The sequence below is a fragment of the Salvelinus namaycush genome, chromosome 16 (assembly GCF_016432855.1).
Source record: "Salvelinus namaycush isolate Seneca chromosome 16, SaNama_1.0, whole genome shotgun sequence".
NCBI lineage: Eukaryota > Metazoa > Chordata > Actinopteri > Salmoniformes > Salmonidae > Salvelinus > Salvelinus namaycush.
Window position 1 is genome coordinate 14,318,969 of NC_052322.1, and position 27,146 is coordinate 14,346,114.

General features: G+C 48.4%; 2 protein-coding genes across 3 annotated transcripts in view; one reads left to right on the forward strand and one right to left on the reverse strand.

The window, feature by feature from the left end:
- Positions 1 to 27,146, reverse strand: part of LOC120061032 (low-density lipoprotein receptor-related protein 1-like) — a 133,927-nt gene that overhangs the window by 14,050 nt on the left and 92,731 nt on the right. Inside the window, exons 27-69 of the mRNA XM_039010526.1 lie at positions 25,308 to 25,472; positions 24,981 to 25,225; positions 23,429 to 23,560; positions 22,957 to 23,184; positions 22,096 to 22,270; positions 21,831 to 21,925; positions 20,880 to 21,032; positions 20,385 to 20,531; positions 20,112 to 20,237; positions 19,765 to 19,896; positions 19,216 to 19,350; positions 18,997 to 19,126; positions 18,656 to 18,782; positions 18,396 to 18,547; positions 17,990 to 18,114; positions 17,374 to 17,748; positions 12,108 to 12,297; positions 11,615 to 11,819; positions 11,229 to 11,421; positions 10,704 to 10,829; positions 10,459 to 10,587; positions 10,192 to 10,311; positions 9,994 to 10,107; positions 9,585 to 9,734; positions 9,177 to 9,299; positions 8,774 to 8,890; positions 8,408 to 8,536; positions 7,746 to 7,868; positions 7,336 to 7,476; positions 6,820 to 7,007; positions 6,419 to 6,602; positions 6,113 to 6,198; positions 5,640 to 5,759; positions 5,124 to 5,311; positions 4,645 to 4,850; positions 3,112 to 3,300; positions 2,829 to 2,977; positions 2,289 to 2,382; positions 1,878 to 1,994; positions 1,622 to 1,741; positions 1,258 to 1,380; positions 892 to 1,017; positions 458 to 574 (exon numbers count right to left, since the gene is read on the reverse strand). Coding sequence (XP_038866454.1) covers positions 458 to 574; positions 892 to 1,017; positions 1,258 to 1,380; positions 1,622 to 1,741; positions 1,878 to 1,994; positions 2,289 to 2,382; positions 2,829 to 2,977; positions 3,112 to 3,300; positions 4,645 to 4,850; positions 5,124 to 5,311; positions 5,640 to 5,759; positions 6,113 to 6,198; positions 6,419 to 6,602; positions 6,820 to 7,007; positions 7,336 to 7,476; positions 7,746 to 7,868; positions 8,408 to 8,536; positions 8,774 to 8,890; positions 9,177 to 9,299; positions 9,585 to 9,734; positions 9,994 to 10,107; positions 10,192 to 10,311; positions 10,459 to 10,587; positions 10,704 to 10,829; positions 11,229 to 11,421; positions 11,615 to 11,819; positions 12,108 to 12,297; positions 17,374 to 17,748; positions 17,990 to 18,114; positions 18,396 to 18,547; positions 18,656 to 18,782; positions 18,997 to 19,126; positions 19,216 to 19,350; positions 19,765 to 19,896; positions 20,112 to 20,237; positions 20,385 to 20,531; positions 20,880 to 21,032; positions 21,831 to 21,925; positions 22,096 to 22,270; positions 22,957 to 23,184; positions 23,429 to 23,560; positions 24,981 to 25,225; positions 25,308 to 25,472 — 6,509 coding nt within the window. The remainder of the gene's footprint in view (positions 1 to 457; positions 575 to 891; positions 1,018 to 1,257; positions 1,381 to 1,621; positions 1,742 to 1,877; positions 1,995 to 2,288; positions 2,383 to 2,828; positions 2,978 to 3,111; positions 3,301 to 4,644; positions 4,851 to 5,123; positions 5,312 to 5,639; positions 5,760 to 6,112; positions 6,199 to 6,418; positions 6,603 to 6,819; positions 7,008 to 7,335; positions 7,477 to 7,745; positions 7,869 to 8,407; positions 8,537 to 8,773; positions 8,891 to 9,176; positions 9,300 to 9,584; positions 9,735 to 9,993; positions 10,108 to 10,191; positions 10,312 to 10,458; positions 10,588 to 10,703; positions 10,830 to 11,228; positions 11,422 to 11,614; positions 11,820 to 12,107; positions 12,298 to 17,373; positions 17,749 to 17,989; positions 18,115 to 18,395; positions 18,548 to 18,655; positions 18,783 to 18,996; positions 19,127 to 19,215; positions 19,351 to 19,764; positions 19,897 to 20,111; positions 20,238 to 20,384; positions 20,532 to 20,879; positions 21,033 to 21,830; positions 21,926 to 22,095; positions 22,271 to 22,956; positions 23,185 to 23,428; positions 23,561 to 24,980; positions 25,226 to 25,307; positions 25,473 to 27,146) is intronic.
- LOC120061031 (delta-type opioid receptor-like) lies at positions 14,734 to 20,156 on the forward strand. 2 transcript variants are annotated; one of them, XR_005478296.1, is made up of 6 exons: positions 14,734 to 15,119; positions 15,265 to 15,401; positions 15,559 to 15,954; positions 16,080 to 16,161; positions 16,277 to 16,627; positions 18,494 to 20,108. XR_005478296.1 is itself a non-coding variant. In XM_039010525.1 (5 exons), exons 1-5 carry the CDS (start codon positions 14,900 to 14,902, stop codon positions 16,543 to 16,545), a joined length of 1,104 nt encoding a protein of 367 aa, XP_038866453.1. In that variant the 5' UTR covers positions 14,734 to 14,899; the 3' UTR covers positions 16,546 to 20,156. The 2 variants fall into 2 exon arrangements, 1 of the variants encoding a protein (XP_038866453.1); XM_039010525.1 differs by having other exon boundaries at positions 16,277 to 20,156.

The following is a 27,146-nucleotide window of genomic DNA, read 5'->3' on the forward strand; positions in this document are numbered from 1 at the left end:
GGGAGAGGAGGAGCAGAGTGACATTAGGGTTGGAGGAGATGGGGATGGTTAAAAGTGGAGGCCTACCTCTGGCTCAAGCCAACAGGCCAGTCGGTGTGAAATGAAACATAGACATTAGACGAGGTGAGATGCATAAGAGATGATATTAAAAGGAGTAAAGGCCAAACAATGAATTTCTACCGAATGAATGGCAACTTTGCAGGTAAGGTTATGTTTTAGCTACGAAACAGACCCGCAAGAAGACACAGACAAAGACAAACGCAAGAATCAAACAATTGAAACTATGTTTCGGGCCAGTCATACGGAGCAAGCCACCAATGCCCAATGTGTAATCCCTAGAGGAGCACAAACCATGAGCATTATAAAAATGCAATGGAACAACGCAGTGACACTGTACTGGTGACACGAGTGAACGAGGGTAGTGTGCACTAACAGGGATGACAGAGAGAGACCTTACCGCACTTGTCCTCGTCCGAGTTGTCCCCACAGTCGTTGTCGTAGTCACACTGCCAGCGGCCCGGGACACAGCGGTTGTTCTTACACCTGAACTGGTACGGCTCACACGTCCTCTCATCTACACAGAGACACACACCGTCAGCGCCGTAACACAATCATATAGAGTACATGCAGTACAGGAGGCCAACGCCGTAAAATGAACCGTCACACAGCAGATCACCACCAAAACAGAAAGATCTGCTGCGAAACAACTCTACATCCAGGGTATCGGCATCATAGTCGAACCTTCGACACTAGAGAGGTCATTGGCAATGCTGACGAGCAACCACGGATGCAGTCCCAGATCAGAAACCAAAACTCCATCGTAATAGGGAGCGGAGTTTTGAAGCTGCTGGTTGAGCCGTCTCTTTGTTCCCTAGGCGACAGAACACCCACCACATTCCTCTTTGGGTTCGTCAGATGAGTCTCCACAGTCATTTTCTCCGTCACACTTCCACCGGGCCGGGATGCAGCGTCCAGAGTCCTTACAGCGAAACTCATCCACGCCACATGTCATCTGGGCTGGAGGGGGAGAGAGATTGAGACTTGTAACATGCCTGATAGACTGAGTAAAGTGAAAGGCGATGGGAGGATGTTACGAGGTCTGTAAGATCTAGTGCATTTGTAATTGACTAGTTCGGTAGGTTAGCCAGAACCCGTAAGAAGAAACGTGTATTCTTCTTCAACATGGATGCTGAACTTGACTCGTGTGTCTGTCATTAGTCTAGAATAGTCTTCTGAAACAGAGGGATGGGGTCTCACTGCAGTTGGCTGGTTCGTCCGACCCATCCACACAGTCATTGTCACGGTCACACACCCAGACGCGAGGGATACAGCGCTTGGTGATGGCACATTGGAACTGGGTGGGAGCACACGTGACCTCGGCTAGAGGGAGAGGGAACAGACGACTGTTACTGACAGGAAGCAACTCACAACAACAACAGTTTATTTATTACTGAACAGGTTAGTCTCACTGACATGCAATCAAGTTTACAAGAGAGACCTTGTGCAAGTCCAGCAGTATTACCCCAATAAAACACAAAACATATGTGCATGATGTATATAACAGGCATATAAACACATGTAACAAAGCGTGCAGATGGGGAGATGGGACGTGTGGACTCACGGCAGTCCTTCTCGTCCTCTCCTTCGCCACAGTTGTCCTGTCCGTTACAGCGGAAGATTCCCGGGATACAGCGGCTAGGGTGGGAGCACTTGAACTGACTGGGCAGACACACGTGGATGTCTGGAGAACAAATCACACACACAGAGAGGAAGACATGTCAGAGATGAGAAGAGAAACAACGAGTGGGAGAGCGAGCAAGAGAGAGAGTGGGCGAAAAAGATTGAGGGAGTGAGTGAAAGCATGAACGAGGCTGTACCGCAGTTGGCCTCGTCCGAATTGTCCTGGCAGTCGTTGTCCCCGTCACAGATGTAGGCTGGGTTGGTGCAGATGCCTGTCCCACACTGGAACTGGCCTGGCCTGCACTTGAACTCAGCTTTAAGGACAAATGGATGACAGACAGACAGACACATTCAGATTGAGCTTGTGTTACCAACGATCTTCCTCTACCACCACCTACCTCTCATCCTCCACAATCTCAGAGCCCAGTAGAAGTATCAATGACCCTTTGCTATACATCCACATACTACTCCTTCACCCATTTTATGTAGAGCTGGCTTTGCCAAGGTCGTGGGTTCAATTCCCACAGGGACCACACACACACACACACACTAGAAATATACGCAATCACTTTACTAAGTCGCTTTGTATGAAAAAGTGGCACACTCACGACATTCTGCAGGCTCGTCCGAGCGATCCCCACAGTCGTCCTCCGTGTCACACTTCCACCAGAAGGGGATGCACTTGTCGTTCTTACACACAAACTGGACGAGGGGAAGAGGAGAGAGAGAGAGAGAGAAAGTGAGAATGGGTTAGCAAAACAGAGGATGTTGCAAAAATGAATGGCACGAATGCCACGTAACCTGAGCAGTCTCTAACAGTCTTCAACTCGTTGCCATTGAAGTCTCCGCTGATCATTTCATTAAGATGAATCCTAAACAGACGGAATGGAAGTCTGATGTCTTCCCTTTCATCTATTAATACCACAGCTAAATGGGGAATGTTCTACTTTCTACTTAGTTCTACTACCGAAGCCCAGGTAAGAGGCTGAATTTAAGGTAATGACACTGTACTGTGACGATAATGACACTTAATTAACTCACAAAGCATAATAAACAGCAATGTAACATCCTCTCATTCCACAAGAGGCTCTGCTGCCCCCTAGCTGTCTGGCCCCTCAATAGCCATATCATATCACACAGTCCCTCACCTGGCTGGCAGTGCAGTTGGACATGCAGGTGCGTCCATCGTTGGCCAGGTAGAAGTTGGTGGGACAGGCACACTTGTAGCCCCCGCCAGGGCTCAGCAGACACAGGTTACTACAGCCGCCGTTGTCTGTCTGGCACGGGTGGTTAAACACTGGAAGCAAAGGGGATGAAGGGAACTCTTAACCGGAACTACCGTGTGTGTGTGTGTGTGTGTGTGTGTGTGTGTGTGTGTGTGTGTGTGTGTGTGTGTGTGTGTGTGTGTGTGTGTACATGTTTATCTCTTACCCTCAGGCTGGCGGTAAGGGTGGTAGATGTGGATGTCCATGGGCCGGTGGAGGGTAGTGATCAGGGTGGTCTTGTTGATACCCAGGGTCTTGTGACACCTGTTGATGGACTTGGTCTCCCAGTCGGTCCAGTAGATGTACTCCTCAAACAGGGTCATGGCGAAGATGTGGGGGATGTCCTGGGTAAGCACTGTGGACACAAACACACAGCCATACAGTAGTGATGTCATTAGTATCATATTACACACAGGGCCCTGAGTTTTACCTGGCCCCCACATGACCAGGAAAATCTCTATCGGCTACAACCGGGGTCCAAGAGTTTTTCCTAGTCCAAACACTGGGGGACATCAATTACATCACAACGTTGTCAGTCAAATGCATATAGTCACACAATGCCCAACGACTAACACAAGGAGAAGTGGTGACGGAGCATCAGACATTCATGATACCAACTCACTACTGTCTATGGGTTAAGCAATAGGAGCCACGCTTCACTGGGGCTTGCATACTTCTCACGGTTACGGTCATGACTATGTGTTTAAGAATGTTCCTCCTCAATGCACTCATTCTGTTTGCTCCATGTCGTTATGGAAACACACCATTAGCTACCTGACTGTCCTCTGCTGTAAAAGCACAGGACACACACACCACATCCTGGGTTGAAACAGCACACGTTAGATTTAGGATGGTGGCGTCTCATCATTGGCTAATTGATATTCTAATCGGTGTTGTGGTACAAACGTTATACGAGTCTCCTGCCACCTGGACAAGTCCTGAGGGAGTTTCGTTCTATGATATTGGAGCTGAGAGGAGATGCTGGTGGATCTACACGGAGTGACCTTTGAGTTCAGATAAGGGAAGGGAGCTGGTCAAACAGCCCGTGTCCCCATTAGAAAGGTAGTTTGTGTGCGCAAAGGTTAATGACCCACGGGTGGGCTAGCACCACCCTACCAGAGCACTGACACGGATCCACGGCTGACTACAGAACATCTCTTTCCGTCAGGCAATAGGAACCATGGCCAGTCTGGTCACGACAAGGCCCACAGAACACACATACAGCCATCCCAACTCCACTATGAAACCTCCACGACCACCAAGAGGATATGGCCGGGAAGATACATCCTCTCAAACCCACGCTTTATGTGCAACGCGCCCTAGTTTCAAACTGAGGTTTGTGAATGTGAGGAATTCAAATCATCAGGAACTCCTCCGCATCCCTGCATTCTTCTGCACGGTTGACTGACAATATAAAGTATTGTCCTTTGTCTGGTAACAAGGCTTGGGGTATTCAGACCTCATGCAGATAACAGCCTCATCAGTAGTCTGACAGAACAATAGTCCCTTCTCTCTCTCTCACTCCTCCCCCTCCCCCCAATGGGCCCAGGGCTCTAAACAGCACCACTGAACAGTGCGCTGGACCGTGGCTCTCATACAATTGCGTGTGCGCGCGTGCGTGAGCATCTGCACATCTGTGTGTGTGTGTGTGTGTGTGTGTGTGTGTGTGTGTAGGCTACTGTGTGTCAATATGCATTACCCGTGTGTCTGTTGGTCCCATCCAGGCTGGCAAACTCAATGTAGTCCTCTCTGGCATCGGCCCAGTAGATGCGGTCGTTGATGAAGTCTAACGTAAGACCATTGGGCCAGGTGATCTTGTCCTCAACGATCACACTTCGGTTGGAGCTGTCCATCCCAATCCGCCCTATGTGGGGGTTGTCACCCCAGTCTGACCAGTACAGGTACCTGAGGAACAAGACGGGACAGTATCACATTACACCATCAGAACCATTATTAGTGAAAAAGACCGTCTTGTAGACATGGACCTTGGAGCCGGACAGGACTTCTGGCCTGACCAGGAAAACTCTGGGTACTAGTTGCAGCCTAAATGTCCTTCCATTGCATTTCACTATTAATTCGTACAGAGGCTGAGTATGTGACAACGCTTCAGTCTCAGACCATACAGGACTTTCTAGCCTCATGTTCTGTGTGTATCGTACTCTGGGCTGTCCCTCTCACCCGTTGCGTACATCCAAAGCCACAGCGCGTGGTTCCCTCAGGCCGGTGTTCACCAGGACCGACCGGAAGGCTCCTCCTAGCTTGGACACCTCGATGGTGTCCCGCCCCTTATCACACCAGTACAGGTTTCCTCCGACCCAGTCTACAGCCAATCCGTCTGGGTTACTGAGGGAGGTCCGGTGCAGCACCTGGACAAGAGCCAATCAGAGAGTCAGATACTGGCCAACTAACTAACCAGGAAGTCATATACGGGCCAACTGTCCATTCAGAGCCACAAAAAGGCCTGCTGTTCAATAAGAGAGAAATAAACTAGCCTACTGTCCAATGAGAACAACAGACTTGAGACATATCCAATCTGAAAGCCACTAACAGGTCGGTTGTCCAATCAGAGAGCCACAGACAGGCCAACTGACCAATCAGAGTCACCAACAGATCAATGGTCCAATCAGAGTCAAGAACTAGCCAGCTGTCCACAGACTCAATGAGAGTGACAGACCGGACAACTTCCAAACGGACCTCGATGTTGCTGCCGTTGATGTTCATGCGTCGTATCATGGAGCCCTGAGTGGTCACGTCGGTCCAGTAGAGCATCTGCTCTGCATAGTGGAAATCCAGAGCCACCGCGTTGTTCAGGCCCTGGCACACACACACATTAGAAAACAGATTATCTGGATCCGCAAATTCTATTATTACACACACACACACACACACACATTTAGAATCCGTGAATTATATTTAATTTGTAAACGATCCAAACATTCCAAAAAGATCATACCTTGGATGTTTATAGTCACGGCAACAAAAAGCCACACTCCCCCCAAGCATACACACTCGAAGGCACGCACGGACATGCACCAAAAACACGGCACACACACAGGATATAGCCTACAATCGGTTTAGATTATCCCTATCGCTGATAATAAATAGTCATATAAACTGACACCTGGTTAAACGGCAGACTGATCCCAACACAGTGCTTGCTGTCTCACCTGTTTAATCAGAGTGTAGTTGGTGCCATTCAGGTCCAGTTTCCTCAGGTAGTACCGGTTGGCAAAGATCAGGAAGGGCTCCTCATCTGTAGCGAGACAGACCGATAGATAACAGTTAGGGGGACCAGAAAAGGGCTCTGTACATGGTCGAACTTGTCATAAAGAGAGGCACATGCGCCCAACACTAAGAGATGGGTATTGCTCCTTGAACGCCGCAACGGAATACATTTGTAAACATTTTACGACGGACAACGAAAGAGCCTTTCTTATTGGAAGAATCCAAGTAGTCCCTGCTGTTGGTCTTACCAGAGGTGGACTTGCAGATAGTAGGATTGTCAGGTCGTAGCTGGAAGCCCTCCACACAGAGACAGTGGAAGGATCCGTGAGTGTTGATACAGCGCTGGGTACAGGGGTAGGACGTGGTACACTCATCTATGTCCACACACGTCTTCCCATCCCGCTTCAGCTGGAAACCAGGGTGACACCTGCACTGTAGGGCCCAGGGGACACACAGACAGCATGTCAATACAGTGGAACACATATTCAGCTACAGTAGGTCGGTGCTGTACCAGCAGACTCACATGGTTCACTAATAGGAAGGAGATGAGACTGAGGTGTACAGATTTGATAATATCGCAGAATTTCCAGGTTGTATTACACAGGTAGAAATATTGGAAACATGCACAAAAGCACACACACACACACACCTTGAAGCCAATCTTGAGGTCCTCACAGAGCTGAGAGCAGCCACTCTGCTTGCTGTTGAGACACTCGTTGATGAAGCAGTTGAGTTCGTCAGAGCCGTCACCACAGTCGTCGTTACGGTCACACAGCAACGTCTCGTTAAGACACTTCCCGTTACGACACATGTAGGCAGAGTCATTACACTTCCTCTCTGTAGGCGGTGCAAAAAGACTGCAGTTTAGGTTATGCAGACTGAAGGGCTAACAGCTCCAACATTGCTTTACTGCAATGACCACAGAGAACATTAAAGATGCACTATGCAGATATCGCTCCGCCATTTCCTGGTTGCTAATAAACTCGAATAGTTTGCCTAACTTTTTTAATTCACTACCAAGACAAAACCTACAGTGAGGGATGCTATGGCCTTTTCAGCAGAAGCCACAGCCAACTACTTAACAACGCAACCACAAAATGACACACAAATGCAGTGTTATACTATACATTTCTACAGATATAGAACACAGTGTGTCCCTTTAGACCTGAGTCTGTGCACCGGGGGTTCTTGGGAGCTTCATCAGAGCGGTCCTGACAGTCAAAATCTCCATCACACTCCCAGCTCTTCTGGTTGAGGCAGCGGCCGTTGTTACAGCGGAATTCCTCCGGCCCACACGTAGGATACTCTACACGGGTAGAGAGGTATGTCAGCACTGAGACATTGTCTGTGTCTCTATAACTGTAAAATGGCTTCCTTTCTATGTCCCTATCCTTTCAGTTATTGGTAATAATGAAGGAAATGATAACCATATATTGAAAACTCTTCAGTTATCCTGTACTGCCAGGTCAGCGGTTAAGGGAAGAAGGAACGGACAAAAAGATAGACATATCACAACCGCCAGCATCACTTCATCCCCGTCTCCTCCTCTGTGCTCACGCAGCGTCACACACTCACCACACTGTGGGGACTCGTCGGATCCGTCAGAGCAGTCGATGTCGTGGTCACACACAAAGTGCTTGGGGATACACTGTCTGTCCTGACACATGAACTCATTCTCGTCACAGGTGTTGTTGTACACTGAGAGGGAGAGGAGAGAAAAGAGAGAAAGTGAGAATGGGTTAGCAAACAGGTGTTGCAAAAATGAATGACACGTAACCTGAGCAGTCTCCAACAACAGTCTTCAACTCGTTGCCATTTAAGTCTCCGCTGATCATTTCATTAAGATGAATCCTAAACAGACGGAATGGAAGTCTGATGCCTCCCCTTTCATCTATTAATACCACAGCTAAATGGGGAATGTTCTACTTTCTACTTAGTTCTACTACCGAAGCCCAATTCAGGTGTGGTGATTATTATGGAGTGAGTGGAGGAGATGAGAGATCGTTCTCCAACTCACAGCAGCCAGCCTTGATGGGTACAATGCATAGGGGCAGAGTACTATACTATATTATCTATCCAAGTCCAGTTCAGATCAGCTGTGGTGACTATTAGGACATTTGTGGACGTGTTGTGGCTCTCCTCCTACTCACAACAGAGAAAAATAAATGCTGTTGCTACCTCACTTTCAAACCAAGGTGCCTGAACAGCGGCGCAAACCGAAGAAGGCGACTACTCACAGCAGCCAGCCTTGACACTCTCGTCAGCCCCGTCCAGACAGTCCTTGTCCCCGTCACACTTCCAGCGTTGAGGGACACACACATGCGTGCCGGGACACTGGAACGCCTCTGGGCTGCACGTCTTGGTTTCTATGGCAACGTCGGAGACATGAACAGGTTAGATAACTTCAGAATAGCGGTCGACCAATTAAAAGGATCAATCAACCAACCAACGAATCTGGCTCCTCCTGAGTAAATATGTTTGGGAGAATTTGGGAATCGTGTTGTTAATTGCTGCCAATGTCAGCAGAGGGTCTGGTAGAAAACTCGGTGTGATCTGGGGTGTGATCTGGGCCGTAAATCGTAGGTGTCGGTTGAGCTACTCACTGCATCTGCTGTCCTCGTCACTATTGTCGCCGCAGTCGTTGGCGCCGTCACACACCCAGTGGCTGGAGATACAGCGATGGTTCCCACACTCAAACTCGGTGGACGTACAGAACTTATCTGCAGAGACAGAGGGAAAACGTTAGCGAATTTCATCTGGGTTACTTTGTGCAAGAACAGATTTATCACCACATTTTTTTTATTTTATTATTGAAATTAGGACAACGTTGAATGAATTATTAAACTCTGACCCCCATGCTCGTTGTTTTTATCTATTGAATACGCAGGGAGACCACACCGTTTTGATCTTTGTGGCACAACAGTACAACACAAAGTTGTGCATTACATCAGCTAAGGGAATACGGGGAAGCACAGAAGGCATCTAATATCTGTCAAAGAGACTGACCACAGTGGGTCTCGTCAGCGCCGTTCTCGCAGTCGTTCTCCTTGTCACAGGTCCAGCTCATAGGGATACAGCGACCACTGGGGCACGCAAAGAAGTTCACCGGGCACTTCAGCTTCTTCTTGTCTGGTGGAGAGAGACGGAGAGTACATTGTAACGCTTTGAAGACCCTAAAGACGTTTGGCAATGAGTCAGACCAGGGGTTCAAATAGCCATGCTTCATTTCCTGCACAATGTAACCAATTGAGCAGTCCCAAAAGTGCCACCCCCGCCCATTTTGGCACTCCGGGCAGGCTCAAGCAAACGCTTTAAGTGTTTGAAAGAAAACGCAGAACGTTTAAAGCCCTGTCCGAATGATATACTGCCCAATAGGCCCTAAAAGGAGAAAGGTAAGATCTGTTTGCCCGTTACCTGGGCAGTTTCTCTCATCCGAGAAGTCTCCACAGTCGTTGTTGCCGTCGCACTGCCAGGAAGGCAGGTAGCACAGCGTGGTCCTCTCACAGCTCTGAAAGGTCGCCCCCTTCACCCCCAGACGGAAGTAGCGGGAACAGTCAGTTGGCACTGGGGAGGAGAGACGTCATACACAAATGAACAATCATTAGGTGGTTAGTTGAGGGGCTCCTGGGAGCAGCGTCTGTACGTTCAACACGGAGTGGGGATCATATGTGCCCTATGTGGGCTATGTTAGAAACGGATGCACTAGCCACAGCATATACTGAGCCATTTCAGACGCATCCATACTTAACAACAGTTCGACATTACTGAGCTCAAATGACCTTTCGTCACAGATATCCGACATGTAAAAGACAGCCTGACTTACAGCAGTTCATCTCGTCACTGGCGTCCTCACAGTTGACCACCTGGTCACAGCGGCTGGTGTTGGAGATGCAGCTCCCATCTCGACACTGGAACTCTCCGGCTTTGCACAGGGTCACTGGAGAACAGGCGCGCACACACATTAGAACGGGTATAGTAACGCGCACGCACGGACGCAAACACACAGGCACACACTACTTACTGTTGCAGGGCAGCTCGTCGGAGTGATCTCCACAGTCGTCAGTCCCGTCACACCAGAACATGTGGCCGATGCAGCGGCCGTTGATACAGCGCCTGTAGCCTTTCTTACACAGCCGGTTCGCTGCAGAGAGCAAGACCAGCGTCAGAAGACGTGCTCTAGCCGTCTTACTATGACCAATATAGTATGACTAAACAATTATTACACTATTCTCTTTCTTGAAATTGAACTGACATCCCAAAAACACCAGACGCACACACACAGACTCACCGCAGTAGGACGGTTTCTCGTCTGACTTGTCCTTGCAGTGGGCCATGCCGTCACAGGTCAGGCTGTAGTTGATGCAGTCCCCGTTGCCACACTCAAAGTCGTCCACACTGCCACACGACGTGTTCAGAGCTACGGTAGTAGGGACAGGGAGAGACCGTCAGCACCATGTGTATCCTTACCTAGACCGTGACCCCTAACGAGAACCTATTGATTGACAATGTCCACAGGCCCCCACCCCTTCTCACCCGAACAGGAGTTGTCCTCCAGGAGTCTGCGGTCTCCACGGCAACTACAGTTGACCCTCGCGTCTGAGGTGAGCAGACACAGGTCCTGACAGCCCCCGTTGTTGATCAGACAGGGAGAGAACTCACCTGGTAGAATTAAAATCAATTAAATGTACTTGCATAGCCTTTACATTTTTATTTGACCTTTATTTAACTAGGCAAGTCAGTTAAGAACAAATTCTTATTTTCAATTACGGCCTAGGAACAGTGGGTTAACTACCTTGTTCAGGGGCAGAACGACAGATTTTTACCTCGTCAGCTCAGGAATTTGAACTTGCAACCTTTCGGTTACTAGCCCAACGCTCTAACCACTAGGCTACCCTGCCGCCCCAAATACTGAAACTTTACAGTAACCCTGTGTAATATCCGCATGGACATGATTAAGCGTGCCTATCTGAAGCCTGAACTACGTTGGACTCAATTGGCAGTTCGTCAGCATAAATGACCCGCCCCTTTTTGACCTTCCCCATGAGTTCCATCACTCACAGCTGTTGGTGTCGTTGGCCACAGCGATGATTCCCATTGGCTGCTGGGGGATGTCATTTCTCAGCAACCTCATGTCTCTACCCACAAACTTGTCGGCCCTGAGCACGGCCCTGCGGACCCAGTCAGTCCAGAAGATGTAGTCTCCATACACCGCCAGGCCAAACGGATGCACCGGCTCATTCTTCACAACCACCTATGGGGGGGGGGGGGGGGGGAAAGCAGTTTGTCTTCAAACAACCAAAAGTATTAGAGATCTTATTTCGATAATGATTCAGAACAAATAAAAAAATGGTTAGATAAGAGAACACAAGCGCAGACCCTTGGGGGTCCACAGTGGCTGGCGTCAACACCGTCCCAACAAGTCACAGGTAACAGAGGTGACTCACGTATCGGTTGCTGCCGTCGTACTCGCAGCGCTCGATCTTGTCCAGCGTGGCGTCTGAGAAGTAGAGTTTCTCGGCGCGGTGGTCTATGGCCAGGCCGTTGGGGGTGCGGATGTCATTACCGATGATCACCAGCACGTTGGCACCAGACAGACTGGCACGCATTATACTGGGGGACTGCTCGTTCCAGTTGGTCCAGAACATCAGACTAGTAGACAAGGACAACAGGAAGTAAAGGGCCAGTTAAAAATAGCCTGGGAAAATGGTCAGCTACATAAAACAAACAGACAATATGGTAGAAAGACAAAGTAATGGAGTCGATGAATAAAACGCTCCAGTAACAGACTAATAAAACTGACCAAACAGCTACGGTTTGACATTTCATCCGTCAATTAAAATCTAGTAGTCGTTGTCGGGGGCTTTCAAAAGTCATTCACGCTCCTTCAAATTCTACATAAAAAATATCAAAATACAAACGAACATCACTGCCACTCACTTTTGACACTCATCCAGTACAAAGGCCCTGGGGTGGTCGTCTCCAGACATGGTGACCACGGTGTTGCGGTCGTAGGCCTGCGGTCGGCTCTGGTCGACCGTGTGTCGGGTGATGGTGGAGGTGGTGTAGCTGGTCCAATAGAGGGTGTCCCAGCCACGGTGGTATGCCAAACCCTCCACTGAGCCTACATCTGGGGGGAGAGAGCGAGAGAACACAGAGGGGGAAAAACAGTCAGTAAAGGTATATGCCCTATTGAGGGACTGTGACAGTACAGGAGAAAACAAGACAAGACATGATTAAGTTTTCAGCACCCTGTCATCCTTTAGTGTAGTGGTCACAACACAGTCAATACTACTGTCACAGACCTTGGTGGGTCTCTAGCAAACGGACCAAGAGAGCCAATGAAAGAGCATCGCCTGCTGAGAAGGAAACAAGGCCAAACAAGTACAGCAGAAAAAAAAGGGAACGCTTCAGTGTATGTAGTAGTATTGGCAAAGGGAGCGAACCTCTCTACAAAGGTCAAAGGGAGCGAACCTCTCTACAAAGGTCCTTAAGGGGGGAAATTCAACTCTAATCAGGAATCATCATTAAAAGAAGGAATAGGTTGCAAGCATGGTCAACTTTCCAGAAAGGCAGTGGTTAAATGGCAATGGGAAAGGTTCTTATATGGGCATGTCCATCCAAATCAGCTGTCGAATGGAAAAAAGCTGTGAGGAGAAAGAGAGAGGGGAGAGAGAGAGAAAGACCGTGAGAAAGGAGAAAAGAAAGCGAGAGAAGAAAGGACAAATGGTACAGTGCTATGAGCGAAGGACCTTGCCATGCCTGCTGTTCGGTATCATCCTGTCATTTCATGGCTGACTGCCTGCACACACACTGCTCCTCTCCCCGCAGACCCTGTTATTCATGGTGACTTGTTATCCAGGAAGAAAATTTAAAAAAAGACACCACCAGAACACACACACACACACACACACACACACACACACACCTTCTCCCTCTACAGTTTCCATTTCAGGATTCTGAAACCCGTTTCTGACTCAAGTAGCTGTGTGACACCCAGCAGAGGAGAGGTCACCCAAACATAATCCCCTGTAGACTCTTTCAAGGGTCACCCCTTATGGGCTTCTCTCAGAGTTTCCAGCATCTGCTGGCGTCACACCACTGTCCATTTTTATGACAGCAACTGCTCAATAATAAAAGCCTGGACACTCCATGTAACTGTTTGCTCATGGTCAAAAGTCAATAACGAGTTATTTTTCTCCCAGGTGTTTAAGGTGGACGGAGGAGGGCTGGAAATCTGTCTGCACCTACAGACAAGCAGTCAAACTGTAGCAGAGAGGGACTACATTAAGAACAGGCAAAACATCCCTGCATTGCAGAGGCCAGCATTTAAAGCTAACCAACCAGAACTCTACTAAGTTGGCGTCCAAGCCACAGTCGATATTCTACATCCTTGAAATTCCTAGTGACAAGGGCAGACAAAAAGGAGATGTTGGCAAGGACGCTAGCAAACAACTGGTTAATCAGTAAAGCTATACAGATGTGATGTACCTGCCAGGGTTAGTGTGTTCTGAACAGTTTTACTGTAACTTAAATCAGAGACACCTCTGTGACTCCCCTCCTCCTCCCAGCTCCTATCTCAGCCCCTGTTCAAACAGTAGTTAAACGAGAAGCGGGCTGTTACAGAACTGACAACATTACCTATCCGACAGACGAACAGTGAGTATCGTTCTCAAGACCAACAAAGCCCTCTTTCCCCGTCTTTATTGTGTCCTCTTTTTTTTGTCGTCGTTGGTCTTCGTTCCTTCTCTCGCGTTCTTGGTTGTTCCGCCTCTTCTCCGGCTACCCGAGGAATCTGAATCTGTGGCCAGGCAGGCAGGATAGCTGAATGAACCTCATAACGGACGACAACACTACAGACACCGCAGCGAGGCACTTAACTTCAAGTAGAATTGACTGCTTTTAAATGGCAACTGAGACGGCAGCCAGCGACAGCAGCTCCTTCGTATTATAGTGTTGCTTGGTTTCAACAAATCAATACAACATTAAGGAAGAGACTGGATAGACATTTTTCAATACAAGCTCAGGGCCAGAACTGGGTTGCCATATATATTTTTTTAAATAACCAACTTCTTTGGGGGAGGAGGGTGGGGGGGAATGCTGATATGGAACACAGCCAGTATGCAGCCAGCGTCAGGAATGGACTCTCTCAATGTCAGTCTCTAAGAAGAAGTATTTGTGTGTAAACTTGGATCATTAAAACTTGTTTTGGAAGTCTGGAGTGGACTACGCGCCTGATTCCACGATACTATTTTCTTGTTGGGTGTTCTGGCCAGAGACCGTAGAAACTAAACAACAGAAATTGATGCCTTGTCAAATACAAACCGCCCGGATAAAGATTGTCACATCGTCTAAGTGGAAACGTAAAGGAATCGCAACTGCATTCGAGACGAGGAAGAACAGACACCGATGCATTGTTCACACGCTTCTAAGCATGAACGACCTTAACTGCTCAGTTCGCTGCTGCCTGTCAAGGTGAACGTGTCAGTGAACCTGTCAGTCGTCGTGTTGAAGTGCCAATGTGGTTACGAGTGATAAGGTTTTACAGTAGGAGAGGGTACGTTGGGAGGAGGGGTGTTGGGGAGGAGTGTCAGAGACCATGTTACTGTTATGTTCCCTATTATCAGACAGTCATTATACCTACTATCAAGATTAGTAATAATTAGTAGTCTGAAATATCAGCGCCACCGTGCGTGTGTGTCTACGGAGGACAGAATAGAATAGAATTCAAAATGTGCTTTGCAACAAAGAACTGTGGTGAAATGCTGCTGATGAACAATAGTGATGGGGGAGCTTTGTATAACATTAGTAGTGGTGGGGGCCAGGGAAATGGGACAGATGGGACCGAGATGACGAAGTTGTTGGTGCCCATGCTGGACGGCCTCATCCTGGTGACGGGCCTGGCGGGCCACTGCCTAGTCATCTCCATCCTGGCCGGCCGCAGGAGGCGAGGTGATTGGTCGATTTTTTGGGGGGTAAACATTTTGTGCAGTTAGAAAGTCTTAAATTAAAAAAGTACAAAAGCAAAAAAAGACCCCAGAGGACGACACATTGAAAGCGTGAAAAAAAACTTGTTCCACTGTGGTCGTGTGTGTAGGTGGAAAGCCTCCTCATGGGACAGACACCCTGCTGCTGGCTCTGAGTGCTGCTGACCTGCTGCTGTTGCTCTGCCTACCCTTCCACACCGCGGCCATCGCCCTGGGCTCCTGGCCCTTCGGCAGCTTCCTCTGCAAGGTCCTTCATCTCGCCATCTTTTCATTCTTTGACTAGGGACACACTTTATTTTTATGTACTTCCTTACTTAGATCTTCAACAGTATTTTTATGATCATGTTGTATAGTGCCTTGGGTATGAGAAATACGCTCTACAATTGTGTTTTGCTGATTATTAGGTCGTCAGCTTCCTGGGCGTGGCCTGTTCTTCCGCCTCAGTCTTCACGCTGGCTGCGCTCGCCGTGACCCGCTACCTGACTGTGGTCCACCCCGCCTGGTCCTTCCGCTCCCGCATGCACAGCCGCCTCAAACTGACCGTGGCGCTCCTCTGGGTTCCCGCCGTAGCCCTGGCAGCTCCGCAGTTTGCTTTCCGCACGGTGGCGGTGTCCAGCGCGTTACACTGCTTCGCCTTCCTGGGCGGCCTCAGTCAGCTGGTGTACAGCACGGCGTTGTTCCTGTTTGCCTTTGCGATACCATTGGGCGTTATTGTGATGATGTACGCCAAGATCTACTGCTTCCTGCGCCAGATGAGACTGTTGGGATGTGCCTCCCAGCTGGAGCGCTACCAGAGCCAGGTAACCTGACCAAGGTGGCCGCTGTCCTGTAGTCATGTTGCCGGGATATCCGGGGTCCATTCTAGTGTCGCTTCTAGTTTTAACTCTATGTATTCTAATGTTCTGTTTATTTCTGTGACCCACAGGTGACCCACACGTCAGCGCTGCTGGTGCTGGTCTTCACCCTCTGCTGGCTGCCCTCCTACGGCCTCATGTTCTCCCTCCTAGGTACCACATACATTTTTATTTTTATTTTTATTATTCTGTTATATTGTCTTTTCAATTGTTGTAATATTGTGGACTGGATTAAACTTCTATCCCTCTCTCTCTCCCTCCCTCAAAGGGGTCAGAATCTCTGGTGTCTCCAGCTACCGCTCCATAGCAATCTTCATCCGCCTACTGGCGTCTTCAGCAGCGGTGGTTAACCCCGTCCTCTACGTGTTCATGTCCAATAAGTTCAGGAGGGATCTGATGGACTTGGGCCGGGAGAGATGGGAGGGGTGCAGGGGGTGTATGGCAGGGTGTACCGGGGTGTTCAGGGGCAGGGACATGGTGCAGCCCTTCAACCCTGTGGAGCTGGATACGCCACCCCTACCCCTACCCGGATTCTAAGGGTTACTATGAAAACTCAATGGACATTCTGTGGATACTTAACGGATATTCTATAGAGCTTTAATGACCCTCTATGGACCAGGTATGTTCACTATAAACGTTCTATGGACCACTCTATGGGCCTTCTATAGACCACTCTATGGGCCTTCTATAGACCACTCTATGGGCCTTCTATAGACCACTCTATGGGCCTTCTATAGACCACTCTATGGGCCTTCTATAGACCACTCTATGGGCCTTCTATAGACCACTCTATGGGCCTTCTATAGACCACTCTATGGGCCTTCTATAGACTACTCTTATAGACTACTCTTATAGACTACTCTTATAGACTACTCTTATAGACTACTCTTATAGACTACTCTTATAGACTACTCTATAGACTACTCTATAGACTACTCTATAGACCACTCTATAGACCACTCTATAGACTACTCTATAGACTACTCTATAGACCACTCTATAGACCACTCTATAGACCACTCTATAGACCACTCTATAGACCACTCTATAGACCACTCTATAGACCACTCTATAGACCACTCTATAGACCTATGGACAGTGGGGGAACATGTTTGACTTGAACAAGATCGGTCTTACAACCTCACCTCATTTCAATAAACACAATTAGCTCAGCTGAGGCCATTAGCTTTTTCCCGTTTTTAATAGCACAAGCTGATTAAAAACCACACGTGTACGAGTGCGTGAAAGCCCAGCTAAAACGGACAATTCTACACGATACCCCAGCATCCTCCATTGAGAGGATCCGCCAGAATGTTTTTCCTCTTGCGGACAGTAGAACATAACAGGGTCAACGTTCATACTCACTCTCCACCACCGTCTTGAGGTCTGATCCGTCATCGTTGATCTGCTGGATGTTTCCAAAGTGTATATCACTGAAGAAGATCCGATTGGCTCCCCTCCCCCCTCCTCCGCGGTAGTCAAAGGTCAGAGCGATGACGTTCTTCATGTGTTCCGGGTCCTCGAAGGGCTTGATGGGGGCGTTCAGGTTGGTCTCGTCTGATAGGTGGATGCTCTTCAGAATGGTCCGCTCCGAGTAGAGCAGGTAGCTGTCGTAGTCGCGGCAACCGCGGCTGTCCTCGGCCAGCATGCCGTGTGCGCAGGCGCACGTTCGCTCCCCGTTGCCACGGTAAAGGCAGAGCTGTTCGCAGCCGCCGTTGTTGTCTTTACAGACGTTGGTGCCTGAGGGAGAACACACGCACATCAGTCTCACACAATTTAACACAGCACACCTGGGTTAGAGATAATTCCGTTGCAGTCAATCCAGGAAGGGAATTAAAATTCCTTGTTCCAAATAACTGCCCCTATTTATTTACTTTTCATTTGAAATGTCAATTAAACTCCTGCGTGGACCGATTTAAAATTAATTGGAACCCAACCCTGCCACACATGTGGGTTTCTCTTAGAGGTTAAATGTCCTTACCTTGTTGCCGGTCCCTGTTGAAGACCTTGATGTCCTTCAGTTGTACACCGATGCCTGTCCTCAGATACACATATTCTGTAGCGTTGTCTTTGTTGCCTCTCTTGATGGAACCGTTGGCGTGAGTCCTGGTCCAACACGGCAAACAAAACACTAGTCAGTCACGTTCAAACAGGCTTGGAGGTAAAACAAACAAATTGTATTAAACGACACTCACGCGATGGGAATCTAAGTCTGGTAAATGGCAGGACGGCATAAAATGTAGGAAAACTGTTCGTCTATGGCCTTATGCTCCTTAAAGGAGCCAAGCACATTAGTCAAGTAAATCAAGTATACCATAGCAGGGTAACATATTAAGGGTTAAACCAAGACCGAGGAGGTGACAGGGATAGGACAGCAGGGAGCTCACCTGTCACTCCAGTAAATGTAGCCCTCGAAGACGGACACAGCGAACATGTCCATGTTGTTGTTAACTAGCACCACCTCTCTGTTCTCTCCCGTCTCCAGGTTGATGCGCTCGATCCGGTCTGTCCGTGCGTCACACCAGTACAACAGCCCCTCCTACACACACAATCAGACAAATACTCAAACCGCTTTCTAAAAGAAAACAGGAGAGAGGAGAAAACGCTAGGTGTGAATCTGAAAGATGGATGTGTGTGTGGACTGTACCTTGTAGTCGATGGAGATTCCGTTGGGCCACATGATGCTGGAGTTGACCAGGACTAATCTCTGAGAGCCATCCAGACGGGCCCTCTCTATACGGGGGACCTGGCCCCACTCTGTCCAGAACAGATACCTGCAGAAACACGCAGACACACACTCGTATGAGGTTGAAGGCAAACATGTACAGTTTCCCCGTCATATGACCAGTTACTGCTCGCAATTATTAATCAAAGTGCAAACATAACTGATTGCTGGACCAATAATAACAACCTATAAGTAACCATGCTAAGACACACAGAGCACTACGGGCAGACACCCAATCCCTAGTCCCAGCCCCAACTACATACCCTCTCTCTGGGTGCACGGTGATGGCGCGGGGCTTGTCCAAGCCCTGGGAGATGACCACGTAGCAGAAGGATCCATTGAGTCTGGCCACCTCGATGACGTCAAAGCCCTGGTCTGTCCAGTAGATGTTACCTGACAGGGGACGGATGGGAGGAGTCAGTGGGTGTGCGTGTATGCGTCCCTGCGTGTGTATGTGGTTACGGTTCTGGTTGTTCTCTGACCTGCGATCCAGTCCACAGTGATGCCCTCCACCCTGCCGATGCCGTTGGTCACCACGTCTTCTCGCCACGTCTGGTCTCTCTTAGCTCGGCTGATGGTGCTCAGTCCCATGTCCACCCAGTAGATAGTGTCATTTTCTAACAAGACAGACGTGAGGACGGTTAGTAACCGGATACAATAATCATTACCGTTACCAAAATAAAGTCCTACTAAAATAGGTAGCCTAGCAGTTAAGAGCATTGGGACCGTAACCAAAAGGTCGCCGGTTTGAATCCCGGAGCTGAATGTGTGTGGGGGGTGGGATCTGCCGATGTGCCCTTGAGCAAGGCATGTAACCCTAATTGCTCTGGATAATATTTGCCAATGTTGCTTGAACATAATAAAGTTACATAGTAATTACTTGGAAGACCGTAGGCAGGTACAACGTAGAAACAGTTTGGGGAAACATCTTTGCAGGACGGTTGGTGTGACTACACATTAACACTCAAGTGACTTGATCCTCAAACCAAACTCCTGTTTCGGAATTGGTAGGCCCACAGCAGTATACTCACCGGCGTGGAAGTCGATGCCCACAGCTAGCGAGGTGCCAGACACGGGCACCAGGGCATCAGATTTATCAGACGGGTCCAGGGGGATTCCTCTAATTCCCTCATGTACTGAGTAGAGCAGGAAGGAACCCATACCTGGAGAGGGAGGACAGAAAGTTACTAAGGCTACTGTTACAGTAAGATGTCTCTGTATATTCTACCCAGCAAGGCTATATAGAGGATGAGGTGCTTCTATATCCACGAGTGTCCAAGCGCCTGTGACCTTTTGAATGTTTGAATCCCTTTGCGACGTAACGTGATTTGTGGATTTGAATAAAGTGTTTAAAAATGTGTGTGTGACGGTCTCTTACCCTCGCAGGACTGCTGTCCACTCTTAAGGCTGTAGCCTGCAGTACACATACAGGTTCTGGTGGTAGAGGAGGTGGGCAGGCACAGCTGGGAACAGTCTCCATTGTTATTACTGCACAGGTTGATGCCTGGGACAACAGGGGAAAAATACAGTCAAACAATGAAAAATCACTCAAAAAACACCATCTTGTTTCTCATTCATTAACTCGCGGAATTTCGACCTGGTAAGTCGGAAAGCGGGACATCGTAGGTGTGACAACAGTACGACGTCCTACCTGTACCTATCTGCAGGCTCTCGTTGTATATTCTCATGTGCATCATAGGAGAGGTGTTGTTACGTAGCACCTTCCAGTTCCCGCCATCACTTTTATCACACGTCCCTATCTGGTCTGTCCCCTGGTCTGCCCACCACAGCTTGTCACCTAGACACACGGCATAGATATTCAGTACCACAGCACACAATGGTTTAGAATGGTGTTTCACACCACGTTGCAGAGTTTTCCTGATTCCATATTTTTCCTGAGGGCAGAAACAAATGTGATTGGTTAAGTTTAGACAAGAAAGGTGACTGCTTAAAGTTAGGCAGATAATGTTAATGGACAATAAAGCTTTTTCGGATTCAAACTGCATTTAATTCCAGACTCAACATAGACACAATAGACAAAAAAAGCTATCGTTTCACAGATAACACTAACACAGCAGCGAACCCAGAGTGCAAAGCGGATTATAAAGAAATAATTTCAGCCAAGCATAGCTTGTTTCTGCCTTACCCATGATGGCCAGAGCGGACGCCTTGGTCAGCCTGCCTGGTTTGACCCCGTCCAGGACCTCCAGGCCTGAGCCGTCCATCTGACAGCGGCTGATAGTGCCGTTCCCTGAGCTGACCCAGTACAGCTGCTCACTGTCGTAGTCTATAGACAGGCCTATAGGATATAGTTAGCACAACACGATCCCAGTCAGACCTCTCTCGTTCACTCACACAGTCCATGTCATAGTCTTCAGACAGGTCTGAAGGGGACAAATAGGACAGATAACACTACATGGTTAGACTCCCTCCCTCTGTGCCGTAGTCTACAGAAAGGGGACATATAACTATACTCACATTCTCTGACGGTTCCAAAATATTTTCTGTAGTTAGAAAAAGGTACTTTGACCATTGAAGACCATAACACTGAAACCATTAAAACTGATGCAGCCTAATGGTTTGCTTGTTCATCAGGAAAGGCCTAACAGTAACTAATCCAGACCTATTCTGAAGGGAACAAACTGTACACAACGGGGTCCTTTCTTGGACACAGGTTTAAGAGAAACTGGCAAACTGAACTGTTTTCATGGAGGACTTGAATTGTGAGGGTGACCACCCAATTTATTTTCATTATGAGCTAAATCTATTGGTTGTCGACACAAAATTGTGAAGGAAATGTTGTGATCTATTTAATAAGCACAGGAGACCAGCAAAATGGATAAAGTAGTGAGGCGGTATAGCAGGAACAGCAGCATCTAGTGGTCAAACACGGTACTGTCACATTAACTTATGGTAAACAATGCAAGCGACTTCAATGACTAATTTCTCTGAACAGGGCAGGAAAAAACATCACATAGTACGGAGGAGAAACAATACTCACACACTCACTCACGCGCACGCGCACACTCTGACTCTCACTTTTCTCTCACTTGCTCAGCATTGTTGTACACTACAGTGTTAGTGTTCACCCACTCACCCACAGGGCCCTTTTGATTGGTGAAGAGCATGGTACGGTTGCTGCCATCCATGTTGGCCATACTGATGTTGTCCCCATCCGTCCAGTACATCTTTCTGCAGAAGGACAAACACATGACATGTTATTACACGTTAAGCTTGGTTTGACGGTCACTGAAATCACCGTGACAACATCAACGTTCTTTTGCTGTCGTGTTAATTGAAAACTCCATTCCTACTCCAGTGTGTGTGTGTGTGTGTGTGTGTGTGTGTGTGTGTGTACTCACCCCAGTATAGGGTGCAGGACCAGACAGTGGGGTTTGTCAAGGCCCTGGATAATAGCGTTCTTAAAGGATCCGTCCAGTCTGGCCACGTTGATCTGCTTCTTATTGGCATCATAGCTGGTCCAGAACAGGTTCCTAGACACCCAGTCTACTGCCAGACCATGGGCGTTGGGCAGGTCTGAAGAAAACCAAGCACACATACAGGCAAATTTAACTAAACCACTAACTACAGGTAACTGCTAAAATGAAGGAAGCACTTGAGTAAATGGATGGGTTCCTGAGTTAATTAAGCAATTAAAATCCCATCATGCTTAGGGTCATGTATAAAAATGCCCAGTCGTCCATTATTTTGGCTACCATGGCTAGAAGAGATCTCAGTGTGTGTGTGTGTGTGTGTGTGTGTGTGTGTGTGTGGTGTCAGTCACCAGATCTAAACCCAATTGAACACATATGGGAGATTCTGGAGCGGTGCCTGAGACAGCGTTTTCCACCACCGTCAACAAAACACCAAATGATGGGATTAATCTCAGAATGGTGTCACATCCCTCCAATAGAGTTCCAGACACTTGTAGAATCTATGCCAAGGTGCATTGAAGCTGTTCTGGTTCGTAGTGGCCCAATGACCTATTAAGACACCGTTGGTGTTTGCTTTATTTTGGCAGTTACCGAAAAATTCAATAAACAAATGATTTGGTCACAAATCAGCCTAGTGGATTCCAAAGCAGTTTCCTTTCAAAGACGTTAGCCGCGCTTGATTGAGCCTGCCTTGCCCATCGGAACTAATAGCCTCAAAAAGGAGCAAACGTCGCACATCCGGGCACTACAACAAAAAAAAAAGAGTATTTGAAAGAGCGGTCATCCTACCAGCAGACACCACGGTCTCCACTCCGGTGCCGTTGATGAAGGCTCTCTTGATGGTCTGGGTTCGGACGTCTGACCAGTAGATCCGGTGCTCCACGGCGTCATAGTCCACCACGGTCACGTTGTCTATGTCTGGCACCGTGAAGGAGATGATGTAGTTATAGTAGGGGTTGTCTATGTCCACTCCCCTGATCTCTATCTGACGGGCATACAGCAGGAACTGGCGAGACTCTGGAGAGAGAGAATGGAAGAGACAAGGGGGGTAGGGGGGGTACAGGGGAAGGGTTACTATCCAGAAACTACAAAAGGCAGTATGAGCATATCAAAGAGCGGCTGAACTAAAAACCGAGCTATTCTCATTAGTAAGACAATCGTCCGATTGGGTGTTTCTAAATTACAGCAAATGTAGACCCATTGGTCACCATTCAGCCCTCTGAGAGTGTGTGTGCGTGTGTGTGTGTGTGTGTGTTCCTACCTTTACAGGTGCGTTTGTCAGCCTGCAGCTTCATAAGGTGAGGACAGGCACAGGAGAATGTCTGGTTGTAGCTGATCAGACACAGGTGAGAACACTGGCTCTGCTCATCAGAGGTGGCACAAGGGTTAGGAGCTGAGGGAGAGAGAGGACCAAGACATGTTTGAATAAAGAGACCTGGTCCACTGCGGCAATGATCCATCAATCGAAATTGAATAGAATCGAGTCAAGGCAACAATTTAATTTTTTAATTTTTTTAAGGTATTATTTGATTCAATTACTAAAACACTTCCATCACAGAGCATTGCGCTGGAGACTGAGTGAAGGGAGCGGTCGGCAGATAGGGATGGAGTATTAGAGGGAGCAGAGGACAGAGCGAGACACGGATAGGGATTGAGTCAGACATCGTCAGGCATGGTTTGTTTCCCCATCGGTGTCAGAGGGACTGGGGGAAGCTGTCAATCAACTGGCCAGTGAGACCTCAGCTCCGTATTCCTTCGCCTCAGATCAGGGCCACTGTATCCAGAAAGCATCTCAGAGTAAGAGTGCTGATCTAGAATCTGCCCGTATAATATTATTCACTATGACCTAAAAAAAAGGGAAACTGATCCAGGATCAGCACTCTGAATTGCTTTGTGGATACGAGCCCAGTTCTCTCCATCTGTTAAACACTGTGTGATCAGCTCAGGGCACAGTCTATTAACCCCTGACTGACTAAAAGTCTGGGAACTCCTACAGTATAGTAGGCCACTGATCACTATATAGGGGCGGCAGGTAGCCTAGTGGTTAGAGCGTTGGGCCAGTAACCGAAAGGTTGCTGGATCGAATCCCCGAGCTGACAAGGTAAAAATCTGTCGTTCTGCCCCTGAACAAGGCAGTTAACCAACCCACTGTTCCTAGGCCGTCATTGTAAATAAGAATTTGTTGTTAACTGACTTGCATAGTTAAATAAAGGTAAAATACATTTAAAAAAATATACGTGGAGAACAAATCACATCTTATAGTGTATGACGCCATATGACTGCATATCCAGGCTACTATAGTGTATAGAGCACGTCACAACAACATAGAATTAGTTAGTTACACAAATCAAAATCAACACAAAACGTGTGTCTTCAAGACGAGCCATCCCTTTACCACCAGATACTTTAAACTGTACATGGAGTATGTCTCGCCGTGTAGTCGGTCTGTCACGTGACACGTTCAACAAGTCATCTAAAGTCCTGTATGTCCAGTCTGAAAAGCCTAATACTGCAGTGGGGGGCCTTTATGATCTACAGTGTGTGTGTGTGTGTGTCTACAAGGTGTTAGAAACCATGCTACGTCTCGTAGAACATGGAGGCAACGCAACACACAACAGACAGTAGTGACGGTTAGCCGTCCCAGAGGATTGATGTGTTTGGGTTCAGGAGGTCTGGAGCGTACCTCTCTGCAGTCCTGCCCTTTCGTTTGACACTGTCCAGTTAGCAGTGAGAGACAGCTGGGAAGTGTGGGGTGGCTTGTTTGTGTCCGCGTGCATGTGTACGCATTTATGATTTGTGTGTGTGTCACCTACCTTGGGGCTGTCTGGAGGGATGGTACACCTGCAGGTCGAAGGGTTGTGTGTTGGTCCGTTGGACCACGGTTACGTTGTTGCCGGTCCACTTGTTGGCCTTGGCCAGAGTGTTGGTCCTCCAGTCCGTCCAGTACACCTCTCCTCCGTACATGGTGACAGCAAAGGGGTGGGACAGGTACTCATGACCCCTCAGCACCTCGATCAGACCAGAGCCGTCATACAGAGCAGAGTAGATGGCATCAGACCTGGGGGAGAGAGCGTCTGGGTGAGTGTGTGTGTGTGGGTGGGTGGGTGGGTGTGTGTGCGCGGTAAGGAGAGCAACAGTACCTGGCGTCGATCCATACAATGCGTCTCTCCATGTAGTCTACAGTCAGTCCGTTGGGCCAGCCACCGCTGCCAGTCTCTCTGTGGATAGTCCTCCTGCCCTCACCGCTCATAGATGCTGCCTCTATCCTGGGCAGACTGGCATCCCAGTCCGTCCAGAACAGAATACTGACAACAGAGGAAGACAACGAGAACAAAAGGGAGAGGGATACAAATGCATGAATATCTAGCAGCAGTCATTCACACAGTGTCTGAATATGTGAAGGGGGACTATATATATACACTGCTCAAAAAAATAAAGGGAACACTTAAACAACACAATGTAACTCCAAGTCAATCACACTTCTGTGAAATCAAACTGTCCACTTAGGAAGCAACACTGATTGACAATACATTTCACATGCTGTTGTGCAAATGGAATAGACAAAAGGTGGAAATTATAGGCAATTAGCAAGACACCCCCAAAAAAGGAGTGATTCTGCAGGTGGTGATCACAGACCACTTCTCAGTTCCTATGCTTCCTGGCTGATGTTTTGGTCACTTTTGAATGCTGGCGGTGCTCTCACTCTAGTGGTAGCATGAGACTGAGTCTACAACCCACACAAGTGGCTCAGGTAGTGCAGTTCATCCAGGATGGCACATCAATGCGAGCTGTGGCAAAAAGGTTTGCTGTGTCTGTCAGCGTAGTGTCCAGAGCATGGAGGCGCTACCAGGAGACAGGCCAGTACATCAGGAGACGTGGAGGAGGCCGTAGGAGGGCAACAACCCAGCAGCAGGACCGCTACCTCCGCCTTTGTGCAAGGAGGTGCACTGCCAGCGCCCTGCAAAATGACCTCCAGCAGGCCACAAATGTGCATGTGTCTGCTCAAACGGTCAGAAACAGACTCCATGAGGGTGGTATGAGGGCCCGACGTCCACAGGTGGGGGTTGTGCTTACAGCCCAACACCGTGCAGGACGTTTGGCATTTGCCAGAGAACACCAAGATTGGCAAATTCGCCACTGGCGCCCTGTGCTCTTCACAGATGAAAGCAGGTTCACACTGAGCACATGAGCACATGTGACAGACGTGACAGAGTCTGGAGACGCCGTGGAAAACGTTCTGCTGCCTGCAACATCCTCCAGCATGACCGGTTTGGCGATGGGTCAGTCATGGTGTGGGGTGGCATTTCTTTGTGGGGCCGCACAGCCCTCCATGTGCTCGCCAGAGGTAGCCTGACTGCCAATAGGTACCGAGATGAGATCCTCAGACCCCTTGTGAGACCATATGCTGACACATGCACATTTGTGGCCTGCTGGAGGTCATTTTGCAGGGCTCTAACAGTGCACCTCCTTGCACAAAGGCGGAGGTAGCGGTCCTGCTGCTGGGTTGTTGCCCTCCTACGGCCTCCTCCACGTCTCCTGATGTACTGGCCTGTCTCCTGGTAGCGCCTCCATGCTCTGGACACTACGCTGACAGACACAGCAAACCTTTTTGCCACAGCTCGCATTGATGTGCCATCCTGGATGAACTGCACTACCTGAGCCACTTGTGTGGGTTGTAGACTCCGTCTCATGCTACCACTAGAGTGAGAGCACCGCCAGCATTCAAAAGTGACCAAAACATCAGCCAGGAAGCATAGGAACTGAGAAGTGGTCTGTGGTCACCACCTGCAGAATCACTTCTTTTTTGGGGGTGTCTTGCTAATTGCCTATAATTTCCACCTTTTGTCTATTCCATTTGCACAACAGCATGTGAAATTTATTGTCAATCAGTGTTGCTTCCTAAGTGGACAGTTTGATTTCACAGAAGTGTGATTGACTTGGAGTTACATTGTGTTGTTTAAGTGTTCCCTTTATTTTTT

Bases quoted from the DNA above. Each gene is read 5' to 3' on its own strand.
- LOC120061031 (XM_039010525.1), top strand. From the start codon at position 14,900: ATGTGCTTTGCAACAAAGAACTGTGGTGAAATGCTGCTGATGAACAAT. The intron at 15,955-16,079 runs GTAACCTGACCA...TGTGACCCACAG, and splicing joins TGGAGCGCTACCAGAGCCAG to GTGACCCACACGTCAGCGCT. The intron at 16,162-16,276 runs GTACCACATACA...CCTCCCTCAAAG, and splicing joins CCTCATGTTCTCCCTCCTAG to GGGTCAGAATCTCTGGTGTC.